The sequence below is a fragment of the Neoarius graeffei genome, chromosome 20 (assembly GCF_027579695.1).
Source record: "Neoarius graeffei isolate fNeoGra1 chromosome 20, fNeoGra1.pri, whole genome shotgun sequence".
Classification (NCBI taxonomy): Eukaryota; Metazoa; Chordata; class Actinopteri; order Siluriformes; family Ariidae; genus Neoarius; species Neoarius graeffei.
This window is the reverse complement of record NC_083588.1, coordinates 22645083-22664119: the sequence shown is the minus strand read 5'-3', so window position 1 is coordinate 22664119 and position 19037 is coordinate 22645083. Positions and strand designations below refer to the sequence as shown.

The following is a 19037-nucleotide window of genomic DNA, read 5'->3' as shown; positions in this document are numbered from 1 at the left end:
CCAAGGTCTCAGCCATAACATCCTGGCCAACACCAAAATCTATCAAAGATCTTCAACACTTCAGAGGCTTTGCTAATTTCTATTGCTGGTTCATCTGAAACTTCAGCACTCTGGCAGGCCCTCTAACCACTCTGGTGAAGAAAGGTCCCAAGAGCCTACATTGGAACCCAGTGGCAGAGGAAGCCTTCAACCGACTAAAGCAAGCCTTCACGTCAGCTCCAATACTCCAGCATCCTGACCCTGTGTGGCAGTGGGAGCGTGGTCAAGCATTGGTCTGTGACCGGAGGGCGGAGTCAGGGAAGGTAAGTGGCAGAATCACTACACCTGATGTCAATTAACCTGTGTTTGTGTGTCTTCCCAGCGACCACACCCGATATAAGGAGAGAGAGAGCAGAGGAAGAGAGCTCTCTCCCCAACCAGATGACTTGTGTGTGCGTGTATGCGTGTGGCTGGGAGAGTGTGTTTGCTACTGAAAAGTGCAAATAAAGAATTTTTGGAAACTCAGTTCTGGCCTGCCATACTTCTGCGCTCCACCCACCCGCGCAAAGTTCTCCAGTGGTGCCAAAACCCAGGATCGGAGCACAGAGAAGAACAGCCCCATGGAGTCCTCCCTCTTCGTAGACCTGATCCACACCCTCGCCACGGCCCAACAGAGCCAGCACCAGGTGCTGCTCGCCCTCCGGAAGGAGCAAGAACAACGGTTTGAGGCCCTGGTGCTGGCACAACAGGAAGCTCGTCAGGCGTTCCGGCACCTCCTCGTGTCGGCGGGGTCCACCACCTCCACCGCCGCGGGCCCACCCCACCTCACCCTAATGAAGATGGGCCCGCACGACAACCCCGAGGCCTTCCTCACACTATTCGAACAAGCAGCAGAGGCCTCGGGCTGGCCAGTGGAACAACACGTGGTGTGCCTCCTCCCCCTGCTAACAGGTGATGCACAACTGGCCATGCTACAGCTCCCCGCCGACAGCCAGCTGGTCTACACAGACCTGTGCCGGGCCGTCCTCCAGCGTGTGGTGCGCACCCCCGAACAACAATGTCAGCACTTTCATGCTCTACGCCTAGAGGAGGTTGGCCGGCCGTTCGCGTTTGGCCAGCAACTCCGGGACGCCTGCTGGCGGTGGCTGAGGGCTGACAACCGCGACGCTGAGGGAATCATCGATCTGGTGGCACTGGAGCAGTTCATCGTCCGGCTTCCTGAAGGAACAGCGGAGTGGGTCCAGTGCCATCGCCCGGCATCGCTGTATCAGGCCATCGAATTGGCGGAAGATCATTTGGTGGCTGTTCCCACGGCAGGACAGCAGATCTCCTCTTCTCCTCTCTCTCTTTCCCCTCCCCTTCTGTGTCTCGTCCTCGCCCCGTTCACCCACCGCGGAGGCAGGGGCCGGCTCCACCCCAGCCGGCCCGCCGCACCTGCGGTGCCCTCCCATTTCCCGCTTCCATGTCTTTCTCTCCTCCCCCTCAGGTGAGTGAGCCCCGGAGCGCCGGTGCAGAGAGAAAGCCCGGGCCGGTTTGCTGGCGCTGCGGGGAGCCGGGGCACCTCCAGCATCAGTGCTCGGTAATGGAGGTGGGCACGGTGGTCTGGATCCCTGATGCACCAGGAACTGCCCTCGATCGGGCCGGAGCGTATCGCATACCAGTAAGTGTCCAAGGGGATACGTATCAGGCTTTGGTGGACTCTGGCTGTAATCAGACCTCGATGCACCAAAGCCTGGTGCAAGGCGAGGCATTGGGGGGAGCACAATTGGTGAAGGTATTGTGTGTGCACGGGGATGTTCACAGCTACCCTTTAATGTCGGTCCACATTCTATTTCGAGGGGAGAAATCTAGTGTAAAGGCGGCGGTTAATCCTCACCTTACCCACTCAATAATTTTGGGGACTGATTGGCTGGGATTTCGGGAATTAATGACTCATTTAGTAAAGAGTGGGTCCTGCCATAGTTCAGCAGGGTGAGGTCCCGGAGTGGCATTGGCGGGAGCAGCTGTCACAGAGCCTTCTACATCATCTTCGCGTCAGAGTGAGGAGCCGCAGGCTCCTCCTCCCTCTCTCGGGGAATCCCTTGCGGATTTCCTGTTACAGCAGTCGCAAGACAAGACTCAGCGGCATGCATTTGACCAAGTGAGAGTAATCAATGGTCAAACACTCCAGCCAAACGCCACCCCATCCTTCCCCTATTTCTTCATTATGAAAGATAGATTATACCGAGTGACGCAGGACACTCAGACTAAGGAGATGGTCTCACAACTTTTGATCCCAAAGAGCCGCCAGGAATTGGTATTCCAGGCGGCTCACTTTAATCCCATGGCTGGACACTTGGGGCAGGATAAGACACTAGCCCGAATAATGGCCCGGTTCTATTGGCCAGGGATTTGCGGCGATGTCTGTAGGTGGTATACGGCGTGCCGTGAATGCCAGTTAGTAAATCCAGCGGCCATTCCAAAAGCGCCTTTGTGCCCTCTACCATTAATCGAGACCCTGTTCGAAAGAACTGGGATGGATCTCGTAGGGCCATTAGATCGGTCAACACGAGGGTATCGCTTTATTTTAGTCCTGGTGGACTATGCAACGCGATACCCGGAAGCAGTGCCTCTTTGCAATATCTCAGCACGCAGTATTGCGGAAGCACTCTTCCACGTCGTCTCCCGAGTCGGAATCCCCAAAGAGATTCTGACTGATCAAGGCACTTCGTTTATGTCACGCACACTGCATGAACTGTATGAGTTATTGGGAATTAAGCCGATCCGCACCAGCGTTTATCACCCACAAACGGACGGTTTAGTTGAACGGTTCAATCGCACCCTCAAGAATATAATTCAAAAATTCGTAAGCGAGGATGCACGCAATTGCGATAAATGGCTCGAACCCCTGTTATTAGCAGTGCGAGAGGTCCCACAAGCCTCCACGGGGTTCTCCCCGTTCAAATTATTATATGGGCGTAAGCCGCGCGGTATCCTAGATGTACTGCGGGAAAATTGGGAGGAGGGACCTTCACAGAGCAAAAATGAAATTCAATACGTTATTGACCTGCACGCAAAACTCCACACACACACCTAACCCAGGAGAATTTGCGGCAGGCTCAAGAACAGCAAATCCGCCTGTACGACAGGGGTACGCGCCTTAGGGAGTTTGCACCGGGAGATAAAGTACTCATACTGTTGGCCACACCGAGCTCCAAATTGATCGCTGTGGCAGTGGGGGCGTGGTCAAGCGGTGGTCTGTGACCGGAGGGCGGAGTCAGGGAAGGTAAGTGGCAGAATCACTACACCTGATGTGAATTAACCTGTGTTTGTGTGTCTTCCCAGCAACCACGCCCTATATAAGGAGAGAGAGAGCAGAGGAAGTGAGCTCTCCTGAACCAGATGACTGATGTGTGTGTATATGTGTGTGGCTGGGAGAGTGCATGTTTGCGACTGTAAAGTGCAAATAAAGAGTTTTTGGAAACTCAGTTCTGGCCTGCCATACTTCTGCGCTCCACCCACCCGTGCAAAGTTCTCCAGTGGTGCCAAAACCCGGGATCGGAGCACAGAGGAGAACAGCCCCATGGAGTCCTCCCCCTTCGCAGACCTGATCGACACCCTCACCACGGCCCAACAGAGCCAGCACCAGGCGCTGCTCGCCCTCCGGAAGGAGCAAGAACAATGGTTTGAGGCCCTGGTGCTGGTGCAACAGGAAGATTGACAGGTGTTCCGGTACCTCCTCACATCGGCGGGGTCCACCATCTCCACTGCTGCGGGCCCACTCCACCTCACCCTAACGAAGATGGGCCCGCACGACGACCCCAAGGCCTTCCTCACGCTATCTGAACAAGCAGCAGAGGCCTCGGGGTGGCCGGTGGAACAGCACACGGCGCGCCTCCTCCCCCTGCTAATGGGCAAGGCGCAGCTGGCCGCGCTACAGCTCCCCGCCGACAGCCGGCTGGTCTATGCGGACCTGCGCCGGGCCATCCTCCAGCATGTGGGACGCACCCGTGAACAACATCGTCAGCGCTTCCGCGCTCTGCGCCTAGAGGAGGTCGGCCGCCCGTTCGCGTTTGGCTAGCAACTCCGGGATGACTGCAGGCATTGGCTGAGGGCTGACAACCGCGACGCCGAGGGAGTCGTCGACCTTGTGGCACTGGAGCAGTTCATCGCACAACTTCCCAAAGAAACGGCAGAGTGGGTCCGGTGCTATCACCCGGTGTTGCTGGATCAGGCCATCGAGTTGGCGGAGGATCATTTGGTGGCTGTTTCTGCGGCAGGATCACAGATCCCCTCTTCATGTCTCTCCTTTCTCTCTCTCTCCCCTTCCCTTCTGTGTCTTGTCCTTGCCCCATTCCCCCACTGCGGAGGCGGGGGCCAGCTCCCTCACAGCTGGTCCACCGCACCTGCGGTGTCCTCCTGTTTCCCGCTTCCATGTCTGTCTCTCCCCCCCCTCAGGTGAGTGAGCCCGAGAGTACCGGTGCAGAGAGAAAGCCTGGGCCGGTTTGCTGGTGCTGCGGGGAGCCGGGGCACCTCCAGCATCAATGCTCAGCAAAGGAGGTGGGCGCGGTAGTCCAGATCCCCGATGCGCCAGGAGCCGCACTCGATCGGGCCGGAGCATATCGCATACAGGTGAGTATCCAAGGGGATACATATCAGGCATTGGTGGACTCTGGCTGTAATCAGACCTCAATTCACCAAAGCCTGGTGCAAGACAAGGCATTGGGGTGAGCACAATTGATGAAGGTGTTGTGTGTGCACGGGGATGTTCACAGCTACCCTTTAGTGTCGGTCCACATTTTTTTCAGAGGGGAAAAATTGAGAGTAAAGGCGGCGGTTAATCCTCGCCTCACCCACTCGATAATTTTGGGGACTGATTGGCCGGGATTCAGGGAGTTAATGAGTCATTTAGTAAAGAGTGGGTCCTGCTGTAGTTTAGCAAGGGGAGGTCCTGGTGTCGCTTTGGCGGGAGCAGCTGTCACAGAGCTGTCTACGTCATCTCCGCGTCAGAGTGAGGAGCCGCCAGCTCTTCCTCCCTCTCTTGGGGAATCCCTCGCGGATTTCCCGTTAGAGCAGTCGCGGGACGAGTCTCTGCGACATGCATTTGACCAAGTGGGAGTAATCGATGGTCAAATGCTCCAGCCAAACGCCACCCCGTCCTTCCCCTATTTTTCTATTATGAACGATAGATTATACCGAGTGACGCAGGACACTCAGACTAAAGAACAAATCACGCAGCTCTTGATTCCAAAAAGCTGCCGGGAATTGGTATTCCAGGCGGCTCACTTTAATCCCATGGCTGGACACTTAGGGCGGGATAAAACACTAGCCCGAATAATGGCCCGGTTCTATTGGCCAGGGATTCGCGGCGATGTCCGTAGGTGGTGTACGGCGTGCCGCGAATGCCAGTTAGTAAATCCAGCGGCCATTCCAAAAGCACCTTGGTGCCCTCTCCCATTAATCAAGACCCCATTCGAAAGAATTGGGATGGATCTCGTCAGATCATTAGATCGGTCAACACGAGGGTACCGCTTTATATTAGTTCTAGTGGACTATGCAACGCGATACCCGGAAGCGGTGCCTCTTCGCAATATCTCAGCATGCAGTATTGCGGAGGCATTCTTCCACGTTATCTCCCGAGTTGGAATCCCGAAAGAGATTCTGACTGATCAAGGCACCGCATTTATGTCAGGAACACTGAACGAACTTTATGGGTTATTAGGTATTAAGCCGATCCGCACCAGCGTTTATCACCCACAAATGGACGGTTTAGTCAAATGATTCAATCGCACCCTCAAAAATATAATTAGGAAATTTGTAAGCGAAAACCCACGTAATTGGGATAAATGGCTCGAACCCTTGTTGTTTTCAGTGCGAGAGGTCCCCCAAGCCTCCACGGGGTTCTCCCCATTCGAATTGTTATATGGGCGTAAGCCGCGCAGCATTTTAGACGTGCTGTGAGAAAATTGGGAGGAGGGACCTTCACCAAGTAAAAATTAAATTCAATACGTTATGGACCTGCACACAAAACTCCACACACTCATACACTTAACCCAGGAGAATTTGCGGCAGGCACAAGAACGGCAAACCCGCCTGTACGACAAGGGTACGCGCCTTAGGGAGTTCACACCGGGAGATAAAGTACTCGTACTGTTGCCCACATCGAGCTCCAAATTGGTTGCCAAGTGGCAAGGACCCTTTGAGGTCACACGGCGAGTCGGGGACGTCGACTACGAGGTGAGGCGAACGGACAGGGGTGGGGCGCTACAGATTTACCACCTCAATCTGCTCAAACTCTGGAACGAGGAGGTCCCCATGGTGTTGGTGTCAGAGGTTCTGGAGAAGGCAGAGCTGGGGCCGGAGGTTCAAAAGGGAGCATTGGCATCGCGTACCTCTCCGGTCCCCTGTGGAGACCACCTCTCCCCGACCCAACTCCCGGAGGTTGCCAGTTGCAGACCGAATTTTCGGATGTGGTCTCGCCCCTGCCCGGCCGCACCGACCTCATAGAACACCACATTGAGATGCCCCCGGGGGTGGTAGTGCGTAGCCGCCCTTACAGGCTGCCCGAATACAAGAAAAAAGTGGTTCGGGAAGAACTCGAGGCCATGCTCGAAATGGGCATCGTCGAGGAGTCCCACAGCGACTGGAGCAGCCCAGTGGTCTTGGTACCCAAGGCCGACGGGTCGGTCCGGTTCTGTGTAGACTATAGAAAAGTCAACGCGGTGTCTAAATTCGACGCGTACCCAACGCGTATTGATGAGTTGCTCGACTGACTAGGCATGGCTCGCTTTTACTCGACACTGGATTTGACGAAGAGTTATTGGCAGATCCCCTTGACTCCATTATCCCAAGAAAAAATGGCCTTTTCCACACCGTTTGGCTTACACCAGTTTGTAACACTTCCTTTTGGGCTGTTTGGGGCGCCCGCTACGTTTCAGTGGCTGATGGATAGGGTCCTCCACCCCCACGCCACCTATGCGGCTGCGTACCTTGACGACATCATTATAGTAATGACTGGCCACGGCACCTACAACACCTGAAGGCCGTCCTTAGGTCGCTGAGGCGGGCGGGTCTCACAGCCAACCCGAAGAAGTGTGCGATTGGGTGGGTGGAAGTACGGTATCTGGGCTTCCATTTGGGCAATGGGCAGGTGTGTCCCCAAATTAACAAGACAGCAGCGATTGCGGCTTGCCTGAGGCCCAAAACCAAAAAGGGGGCAAGACAGTTCCTGGGGCTGGCTGGCTATTATCGGAGGTTTATACCTAATTATTCGGACGTCACCAGCCTGCTGACTGATCTCACTAAAAAGGGGGCACCAGATCCGGTCCAGTGGACGGAGCAATGCCAGCAGGCTTTTTCTGAGGTAAAGGCTGCACTGTGGGGGGGCCACTGTTACACTCCCCTGACTTTTCTCTCCCTTTTATATTGCAGACGGACATGTCGGATAGAGGGCTGGGGGCTGTTTTGTCCCAGGAAGGTGGAGGGGGAGGATCACCCAGTGCTGTACATAAGTCGTAAGCTGTCAGTACGTGAGGGGCGCTACAGCACCATACAGAAGGAGTGCCTGGCCATCAAGTGGGCAGTCCTCGCCCTCTGTTACTACCTGCTGGGAAGCCCTTTCGCCCTCTGTTCGGACCACGCACCCCTCCAGTGGCTCCACCGCATGAAGGATGCCAACGCGCGGATCACCCATTGGTATCTGGCACTCCAACCCTTTAATTTCAAGGTGGTCCACAGGCCGGGGGCGCAGATGGTCGTGGTGGACTTCCTCTCCTGTCGGGGGGGGGGGGGGGGGGGGGAGAGAGTCGGCTGCAGGCCGGACGGCTGCCCGGCCTGAGTGGGGCGGTGGGGGTATGTGGCAGTGGGGGTGTGGTCAAGCGGCGGTCTGTGACCGGAGGGTGGAGTCAGGGAAGGCAAGTGGCAGAATCACTACACCTGATGAGGAAGTGAGCTCTCCCGAACCAGATGACTGATGTGTGTGTATATGCGTGAGGCTGGGAGAGTGCATGCTTGCGACTGTAAAGTGCAAATAAAGAGAGATTTTGGAACTCAGTTCTGGCCTGCCGTACTTCTGTGCTCCACCCACCTGCTCTGACCTCTACAATCGCCAAATGGCAAGGACTCTTTGAGGTCACACGGCGAGTCGGGGACGTTGACTATGAGGTGAGGCGAACAGACAGGGGTGGGGCGCTATAGATTTACCACCTCAATCTGATTAAACTCTAGAACGAGGAGGTCCCCGTGGCGTTGGTGTCGGTGGTTCCGGAGAAGGCGGAGCTGGGGCCGGAGGTTCAAAAAGGAACATTCACATCGCTTACCTCTCCGGTCCCCTATGGAGACCACCTCTCCCCAACCCAACTCACAGAGGTTGCCCAGTTGCAGACCAAATTTTCAGACGTGTTCTCGCCCCTGCCCGGCCGCACCTGCCTCATAGAACACCACATTGAGACGCCCCCGGGGGTGGTAGTGCGCAGCTGCCCTTACAGGCTACCCGAACACAAGAAAAAGGTGGTTCGGGAAGAACTCGAGGCCATGATCGAAATGGGCATCGTCGAGGAGTCCCACAGTGACTGAAGCAGCCTGGTGGTCTTGGTTCCCAAGGCCGACGGGTCGGTCCGGATCTGTGTGGACTATAGAAAAGTCAACGCGGTGTCTAAATTTGACGTGTACCCAATGCCTCGCATTGACGAGTTGCTGGATCGACTAGGCACGGCTCGCTTTTATTCGACACTGGATTTGACAAAGGGTTTTTGGCAGATCCCCTTGACTCCACTATCCTGAGAAAAAATGGCCTTTTCCACACCGTTTGGCTTACACCAATTTGTCACACTTCCTTTTGGGCTGTTTGGGGTGCCCGCTACGTTCCAGCGGCTCATGGACAGGGTCCTCCACCCCCATGCCACCTACGCGGCTGCATACTTGGACGACATAATAATCTATAGTAATGACTGGCCGCAGCATCTGCAGCACCTGAGGGCTGTCCTTGGGTCGCTGAGGCGAGCGGGTCTCACGGCCAACCCGAAGAAGTGTGCGATTGGGCGGGTGGAAGTACGGTATCTGGGCTTCCACTTGGGCAATGGGCAGGTGCGTCCCCAAATTAATAAGACAGCAGTGATTGTGGCCTGCCCGAGGCCCAAGACCAAAAAGGGGGTGAGACAGTTCCTGGGGCTGGCTGGCTACTATCGTAGGTTTATACCTAATTATTCGGACGTCACCAGCCCGCTGACTGATCTCACTAAAAAGGGGGCACCAGATCCAGTCCAGTGGACGGAGCAATGCCAGCGGGCTTTCTCTGAGGTGAAGGCTGCACTGTGTGGGGGGCCACTGATACACTCCCCTGACTTTTCTCTCCCCTTTATGTTGCAGATGCACATGTCAGACAGAGGGCTGGGGGCTGTTTTGTCCCAGGAGGTGGAGGGGGAGGATCGCCCCATGCTGTATATCAGCAGGAAGCTGTCAGTGCGTGAGGGGCGCTACAGCACCATAGAGAAGGAGTGCCTGGCCATCAAGTGGGCGGTCCTCGCCCTCTGTTACTACCTGCTGGGAAGCCCTTTCACCCTCTGTTCGGACCACGCGTCCCTCCAGTGGCTCAACCACATGAAGGATGCCAACGCGCCGATCAGCTGTTGGTATCTGGCACTCCAGCCCTTTAACTTCAAGGTGATCCACAGGCCGGGGGTGCAGATGGTTGTGGCGGACTTCCTCTCCCGTCGGGGGGGGGGGGGGGGGGGGCAGTCGGCTGCAGGCTGGACAGCTGCCCGGCCTGAGTCGGGCGGTGGGGGTATGTGGCAGCGGGGGTGTGGTCAAGCGTCGGTCTGTGACCGGAGGGCGGAGTCAGGGAAGGTAAGTGGCAGAATCACTACACCTGATGTCAATTAACCTGTGTTTGTGTCTTCCCAGCGACCACACCCGATATAAGGAGAGAGAGAGCAGACGAAGAGAGCTCTCTCCCCAACCAGATGACTTGTGTGCGCGTGTATGCGTGTGGCTGGGAGAGCGTGTTTGCTACTGAAAAGTGCAAATAAAGAGTTTTTGGAAACTCAGTTCTGGCCTGCCGTACTTCTGTGCTCCACCCACCCGTGCAAAGTTCTACACCCTGAAAAACCATTCATCGTAAAGGTTGATGCATCTGACGTTTCGGGGTAAAAACGGAAGCGACACCCTGTAGCCTTCTTTTCAAAGAAAGTAACCTCAGCCAAGAGAAATTATGATGTAGGAAATGGAGAACTGCTTGCTATAAAACTAGCTCTTGAAGAGTGGAGGCACTGGTTAGAGGGAGCCACTCACCCCTTTGTAATCCTCACTGATCATAAAAATCTCAAGTACCTCAGAAAGGCCAAGAGATTGAATCCACGTCAGGCAAGGTGGGCACTATTTTTTGTTCACTTTGATTTCACCATTTCATTCCGTCCAGGTTCCAAAAATGTCAAGGCAGATGCTTTATCCAGGGTATTCGGGCCGTCCCACCACAAAACAGGTTCACATCCCATCATCCCATCACAGTGTTTCGTGCAATCCGTCACCTGGGAACTGGACAAGAAATCAACGATTCACAGCCTCAAACTCTGCTGGGTCACCTCCCACCTGGCCTTCTCTATGTGCCAAAGCATCTTTGCAGTAAACTCCTTACCTGGGCACATGCATCTCCCACCACAGGACATCCAAACAGCCAGCGTACGCACCAGATGCGAAGGAAGAGGTACTGGTGGGAGAACATGTTGTCAGAAATTAACCAGCTCATCGCCTCCTGCTCTGAATGCCCTCAAGCAAAGGTCCTGAGAGCCCCCCCCCGGCAAACTATGCCCACTACCTATTTCCCAAAGGCCATGGTCTCCCCTGGTTATCAACTTTATCACGGATTTCCCACAGACAACACCATGATAATGGTAACCGTAGACAGATTTTGAAAAGTCTTGAAACTTATCCCGTTGCCAGGTATCCCCACAGCCTCTCAAACCAGGGAACTTTTGTTCCAGCAAGTCTTCCGGTACTATGGCATCCCCGAAGACATACAGTAGTTAGCGACTGGGGACCCCAATTCATTTCAAGGTTTTGGATAAGTTTCATGGAGAGGTTGGGAGTATCCATGAGCCTCACACTTCCAGCTATCACCCTCAGTCCAATAGTCAAATAGAGAGAGCACACCAGGACATCAGCTGCTTTCTCAGGATTTATTGCATGCACAATCAGGGAGACTGGGCACGCTTCCTGCCCTGGGCCGAGTATGCACAAAACTCGCTGAAACACTCTGCCACCCAACTGACACCGTTTCAGTGCATACTCAGCTACCAACCACCCTTGTTCCCCTGGGATGATGCGCCCAGTCAAGTACAAGCCATCGATGACTGGTTCAAGCGCAGTCGGACCATCTGGGAGGAGGTTCATCAGCGACTAGAATCAGTCTGCGCCAAGTACAAGACATGCAGATAAGCATAGAAAAGAGACTCCCGACTTCCTCCCTGGTGACAGAGTATGGGTGGCCACCAAAAATCTCAGGGAGACCAACACCTGTAGAAAGCTCCAACCTTGATACATCAGGCCATTTAAAATCTTGCGTCGCATCAACAAAGTATCCTACCATCTCGAACTCCCTCACAGCCGATTATCACCCACATTTCATGTCTCACACCTGAAACTTGCTATCCCGGGACCCCTTGCCAGCAACATACTGACCCAAGAACACCCTTCACTCAACCTTGAGGGAGAACCCATCTACCAAGTCAACAAGATCCTTGATTCAAGATGAAGAGGGGGCCAAGTCGAGTACCTGGTAGACTGGGAGGGGTACAGGCCAGAAAAACAAAGCTGGGTCAAGTCCAAAGATATCTTTGATCCCCTTCTCAAACAAGAGTTCCACACCCAATATCCTAGTAAACCAGCACGCAGAGGTAGGGGTCATCCCAGAAAGACTGTAGCTCCCGGAGGTAGCTCCTTGGGGGGGCTCTGTCAGTAAACCCACTGAAAATCAGCAAACTACAAACATGGACCCTCCAAACTACAATTCCCAGAACGCACAGTGCCCTCTGTCTCCCACCTACTGAATCACAGCTGACTTCCATTTCCTCAATCACCTGTCCCTCCATATAAGCCCCCCTCTCAAACACACCTTTGCAAAGTATTGTTCTGCTGCCGGTTCATACCAAGCCTTGTATCTTTCTGACTGCCTACTACATTTCTGACCCTTGCTACTTTCTTCTCATTTCTCGCTCTCTGTCTTTCCCATGTTGCACTGTTTGCTGATCGTCCGGCCGTCACTAGTTTACCAACATCGATTCTCGTTCCTTGATTTGTCTTTGTTGACTTTCTGCAATCTATCTTCCTCTGTGCATACATCTGTAAGTGCCTGCATTCTTACACATACCACTTTAGAGATGCAAATTTTTTTTTTTATTGTGACACAAACATTTGTTTTATGTTTGTTACAGTAGTGGCTGGTAGTCTTTCAAACAGGGGAGGCTGGTCAGTTATGATATTTCCAGATTTTAAAAGAAAAAAGAAAAAAAAACATCAATTTTGCCCATACTCTTGCCTCTGATCTGGCTGATTGTTGGCAGGGTCACAAACTGTGAAATAACAGGTTCTTTTGGCCCATTAGCCTACTGTCCAATATACATGATGGTGGTGTTGGGGGGGTATATTTTAACATTTTATATTTTAAAATTGTGGCATGTTGTTTAAAAATTGATCATTATTGAAAGCAGCTCTTTGTCAGGAACCTCAGCAGTAACAGCAGAGTGTTCTGGAATAGGCACAAGCACTGACCTTGGGGAGCCAAACATAGAGCTGGGTGCCACACATTTCATTCAATGACACTTTCCCTATATTTTACTTATTTTCACTGAGAAATGTTTTATTGACAATTTTGATAACCCTTCACTTTTAATCCAGGTCTGTAGTGTGAAATGTTCTCGGCTGTGTTTTTGTTTAAAAATGTTTTCCAAATTGTAGCTGTGTTTAATTCATATCCAGAAAAATATATCTCATCTCATTATCTGTAGCCGCTTTATCCTGTTCTACAGGGTCGCAGGCAAGCTGGAGCCTATCCCAGCTGACTACGGGCGAAAGGCGGGGTACACCCTGGACAAGTCGCCAGGTCATCACAGGGCTGGCACATAGACACAGACAACCATTCACACTCACATTCACACCTACGGTCAATTTAGAGTCACCAGTTAACCTAACCTGCATGTCTTTGGACTGTGGGGGAAACCGGAGCACCCGGAGGAAACCCACGCGGACACGGGGAGAACATGCAAACTCCGCACAGAAAGGCCCTCGCTGGCCACGGGGCTCGAACCCAGGACCTTCTTGCTGTGAGGCGACAGCGCTAACCACTACACCACCGTGCCGCCAGAAAAATATATATTCCAATATAATATACTCAGCATAAACATTTTAAATAGATTCTATATTTTTGGTCCATCCATGACATATTACTAAAGTAGCCTATTTACTGTTGTTGATGTGGGTCACTTGCTGTTAGCCAATTCACTTTCTCGTACCAGGAGAGCTGAAAGGAATGAGTATTATTCCCTACCTTTTTCACCAAGTCAATTTGAGGTGTTGGTCTACCCTGCTCTTTAATTTTAATTTTTTCCTCGAAAGGAAGACTGGCAAATGGCTTCGCAAAAATTAAATCAACAATGCTTGGCATCCATGCGCAGCTTTCTTGCTAGCTGACTAGCCCCCTCAAGTTCAAGTTCAGTCACTCAAAGAAACAAAATTTCTGGAACTAAGATGGCAAACTTGACAACACTATATTTACACTTTATTTACAATGAAAATATATACAAACTAAAAAAGCTGGTAGAAACCATATGCAATGAATGAAATCGAAATGTAAGCTGATCTCTTACAATACACCACACCACTTGCGAATCCGCATGGGACTGAACTGAAATTCACCGCTGCCTGTCTATATTTGAAACGAGCTGTCAATCAAAGAAAATATCCGGCCGCTTTCACCAATCACCAGTCTCCTTGCGGAAACTGCCATGTCCCTCCCACTGTGAGGCTGGGAGTCCAGTGGGCAGGCGTTTTCGCAGTATTTGTCCAATAACCGTCTTGCATTTTGAGATTGAAACGCGCATAGCTCCCAAATGCCATTGAAGTCCACTGAGGCTGGGCTGCATCGCACTGTCACGAGGGGGAAAAACTCACGCACACATTAGGCGAACTGGGGAAAGTTATAACGGAATGATTTCGCACTGTAGTTGGGTTGAGCACATATATTTCTATGATTCTGGATCTGAAATAGCAATGTTAAGGTCGGCTATAACATAAGCCTAGCGCAATTCATCCTACATGATGTTCGTCATTTTTAGAGGAGGCTGAACCTCCCTCGTTGTCTTAGAGCAATTGCCCATGGTTTGTTATATGCTTAAGACCTGGGGCATTCAATAAAATAAATTCTGTCCACATTGTGCTCCAAGACAAAGTTAAAAAAAAAAGGCCATGGATAAACCAGCCTCAAAAGAGGTTAATCTTTTTTCATTAAAAAGAACCTGCCTCTCACGTTTCCTCAAGATGTTTAGTCCTGAGAGACAACACAATTGTATGCTGACTGAAATGGTTTGTCATTTTGTTTAACTGAATGGTGGACACAGTGGCAGTGTGGAGGCTTTTTTTTTTTTTTTAACAAGTTTTATTTATTTTCTTGGTGAGAAATGGTTCGGTTATGCTTTTTATTTAATACTCTATTATTTATATTTTATTATAACAACCAGAGCACATCTGAAGAATATAAAACCTGTCTTCCAGTTCATTGCAGTTTGATGGTAATTGTTATTCTGGTGTAATAAGACCCAAATTTACTTTGTGAAATGGGTCTGGCTCCTCTCCCACTGAAACAGATTTTCCCCATCCCCAATAATTATCTGATACTGGGCAGCCTTTTTTTATGATGACAGATGGGGCAGTACTGTTAAGACACATTTGTACACAACCAATGGCTGCTATTGATCATGTTAGTATTAAATTACCTGGACAGTGTATTTTCTTTTTAAAGAACAAACTGCCCTTGAAGCCTTTGTCAACAAGAAAGATGTGTTTGCTGTATGTCTGACAGGATTTGGTAAAAGTTTTATGTACCGGCTTAAGTTTGAGTATTGGTCTGGTTGTGCCAGGCAAGGCAATTGTTATTTATAAGGTCAAAATACTGCTGTAAATACTCATATCAGTACTCAGTATCAGCAAATACACAAATGTAAGTACTCGTATTCAGTCTGAAAAAGTGATATCTGTACATCCCTATTTAAATTAGATGGCAAAAAAAAAATCACAGGAACTCATACTGTCTGTATAAGATTAGGAGACAAAAAGAGAGAACATTATATGGCTAATAGGCCGTACAAGGTTAATGTGAACAGTCCTGTTAATTCCTATTAAGAAATTCTGTCTTCGAATCAGCATATCATTAGCCTCACAAAAAAAGGTATCTTTTAGTATGAATGGCATACAAACTGAAGTAGTCACTGAGGAACAATACCTTCTTGCTGTGAGTCTCTCACTTGTATATATTTTTGGACTATAGTTCAAAGCACAGTTTCCTAAATGCAAGCATTATATGGACATTAATAGCATGCTTGAAACTGGAAGAGATGTATGCCTTACCTGCAGTTTGACCTTGACCCCATCAACATCGAGCACTTTGTTCTGTAATCAGGAAGAGACAGGAAGACAGAAGTGTGTTAAGTGCAATTTATCTGGATAAAGCCCATCCATCTACCCATCCATTATGACTACTGCTTATCTGTCAGGGTCACAGGGGAAACTGGATCCAATCCCAGGTGACTTTGGGTACACCCTGGGTTGCCAAACTAACACAGAACTAACACAGAGATGAACAACCATTAACACTCACATTCACACCAATGGGCAATTTAAAGTAGCCAGTTGACCCTAGTCCACATGTCTTTGGACTGTGGGAGAAAACCAGGACACCCAAAGGAAACCTGTAGACAACTATACTGTTTGACTGTACAGTGTTGCCATACCCCGTCATGAGTTCTAAAAACTTAAAAATGCCTGTACATTCTCAGTGTGTGTATTGATGCTTACATGCTCTACACATCTGTATGACTCATGAAATTCAATTAATAAACTTCCAGTCTAACTTTTATTACGACTCGTAGTCAATAAAATAACATGGTGTCAGAAGTGGGATGTTTCTGGGCGTGACCATGTAACTCCAACAACTCGCAACAAACTGGTAGGAAAGTTATCACCATGCCAAGCTAATAATTAATGTTACAAAAAATGGTGGACAGATTCAGGCATTCAGACCCTATCGTTTTTGATGAAAATCTGGCAGAGCAAAGGTGCAGGTTTGAAGATGAATATGACATTCACTGCCACTGTATATAGTGAAAAGCCAGCCAAAACCTATATATTCTTCAACCTCACAGGACCTGAGGCTAGAGAAAGAGAGAGGTCATTCACTTATGCACCTGTGGATATGTTGGCAGAGAACGAGGTCATACACTGGCGGAATCCAGGGAGGATCCCAAATGCCTGAAAAGGAAATTCGAAGAGACATGCAACCCAGAAACCACTGTGATAATGGAGAGGCATAACTTCAATACCAGATATTGAAAACCCGTTGAAACAATGGAAGCATACATGAGTACATTAAGAAACTAGGCTAAAACCTGTAGCTTTGGTGCCTTACAAGATGAGCTCATTCGAGACTGACTAGTTTGTGGAATTAGCAGTGACCATGTCAGACATGCTTTGCTCCAAGAGACTGACCTCATGCTAAATAAAGCTATACACATTTGCCAAATTAGTGAATTGATTGAGCAGAATAGTAAAGTCCTCTCTGCACCCAAACATGTGACAAGGACCAGTGTGGATGTTGTGCAGGTAAAACATAACAGCAAACTCAAGGTTACAATGAAATGCACATCAAAATCAGAAAATTGATCCACAACAATTTCAAGCTGCAAGAATTGTGGGGACGCACACCCAGCCAAGTGTGAACAATGTCCAGCTTTTGCACAACAACGTCACAACTGCAGGAAGCATAATCACTTAAAAAACAATGTACATCTACCAAGCAAATCAAACAGACAGGTGAATCTGTCAGTAACAGCGTTGAAAACACAAGCTTGGAACAGCCTCCTAACATGGCTGCTCCAGACAACAACACCCAAGAGTCACAGCACCCTCTGTCACCTGATTACTAACTGCACCAGTCTCTCATTCCTCAGCAATCACCTTGCCTACATAAGCCCAGCTCTCACACACTCATGTCACAAAGTATTGTTTAGTGTTTCCGTGCCTAACTTTCCCGAGCTGTTTACTTTCTGCCTAACTTCCAGTGATTAGACCATTATCTACGTTCAGTCCCCAACCTTGCTCTATTGTTTTCTCTGCATTATACTGTTTGCCGATCAACTGATCCCTGCTCATTACTCTGACTATGATTCCTGCTCTTCATTTTGGCTCAGTCTGCAATTTGCTTCTCCCTGCTCTCCCTTGCACCTGCATCTGTAAGTGCCTGCACCCTGACAGAATCAACTTTCAGATGAAACAGATTCAGACAGTGATGACACATTCATCATTGAAGGGCTGTCATTACATGATGATCAAGACAAACTCTGTGCAAACAGATGACAATTACAAAAAGGATGGATAATGCACTGTGACGGTTAACAAAAAAAAAAAAAAAACCTTAAGCTAAAAGTGGATACGGGCTAAATGTAACATAATTTCTCTAGACAAGTACAAAGTCATTAGGCACACTGAAGAACTGTAGAAGCCACTCACTCAAGTAGGTCAAACTTGTAGCATTTGGTGGAGCTTTGATCAAACCAGTTGGCACTGTGATGCTACATTGCAGGCTAGGGGAGCAGCTATACAACCTGAAATTTCAAGTTGTGAACGAAAGCATACAATCTATTCTAGGCCTGCAGGATAGCCTAAGGATGAAACTAGTCACCTTCAGCAGTGAAGTGCACCAAAATGAGACTGTTCAGGACCAAAGCCTGTCACAGAGAGTGTTCCAGAAATATGCAGACCTATTCAGAGATGCAGTTGGCAATTTACCTGTAACTTACTTGATGAAAGTAAATCCAAATATTACACCAGTTATGACCCCCCCCCCCATGGTGAATCTATGCAGCAATGCAGAACAAGGTGAAACCAGAGCTCCAGAAAATACAAGCTCTAAGAGTGGTCGAACCGAGGGATGAGTCCACAGAATGGGTCTGCAACATGGTTGCTGCCCATAAAAAAAAGACTGATGTCTGTATTTGCATAGATCCAAGAAACCTAAACAAGGCAATAATGAGCCCTCATCATCCAATGCACACAGTGGAGGTAGCTGCACATATGGCAGGTGCTACTATCTTCTCTGTCCTTGATGCCAAAAACGTCTTCTGGCAAGTCAAACTAGATAATGCCTCATCTCTCTGCACAACATTCACAACTCCTTTTGGCAGATTTGGATTCCTGTAGATGCTGTTTGACATTAACACAGTATCTGGGCTATTCTAGAGACCCATGAAATAAATCTTTGCAGGATACCTGTGTGACATAATCGTGGATGATATAATCATTGGTGGAAAAGGACCTGAGGAACATGACAACAGCCTGAGAAAAGTGTTGGACCGAGCCTGACGGGTAAAGCTCAGACTCAGCCCAAAAAGTGCAAGTTCAGGCTCAAGGAAGTAAGCTGTGTCAGTCATATGTTTAGAGATAAAGGACTGAAAGCAGATCCAACAAAAATCACTGCAGTCAGTGAAATCCCACCCCCTGAAGACAAGATAGATCTTCAACATTTCCTCAGAATAGATTAATTACCTAGGCAAATTCATTCCAAAACTAAGTGAACTGTCAACACCACTACAACAACTGCTGCACAAAGACGTAGTTTAGAGCTGGACACAAAATCAACAGGATGCATTTGACAAGCTCAAGACATGTGCCACCAACCCACCTGTGCTTCACTACTATGATGTGCAAAGACTAGTAACTCTGACCTGTGATGTATCCCAGCATGGTTTGGAGCTGCCTGCCTCCAAGATGGCAAACCTAATACCCTCTAACATGCACCAAGTTGGGACAAATGTTCACAG

At 49.8% G+C, this 19037-nt stretch overlaps 1 protein-coding gene across 2 annotated transcripts in view; it reads right to left on the bottom strand.

Annotated features, from left to right (window-relative positions):
• LOC132868489 (ras-related protein Rab-26-like) overlaps positions 1 to 19037 on the bottom strand; it is a 451289-nt gene that overhangs the window by 244508 nt on the left and 187744 nt on the right. For both annotated transcript variants that reach the window (XM_060901404.1, XM_060901405.1), the window contains exon 3: positions 15571 to 15612. In XM_060901404.1, coding sequence (XP_060757387.1) covers positions 15571 to 15612 — 42 coding nt within the window. The remainder of the gene's footprint in view (positions 1 to 15570; positions 15613 to 19037) is intronic.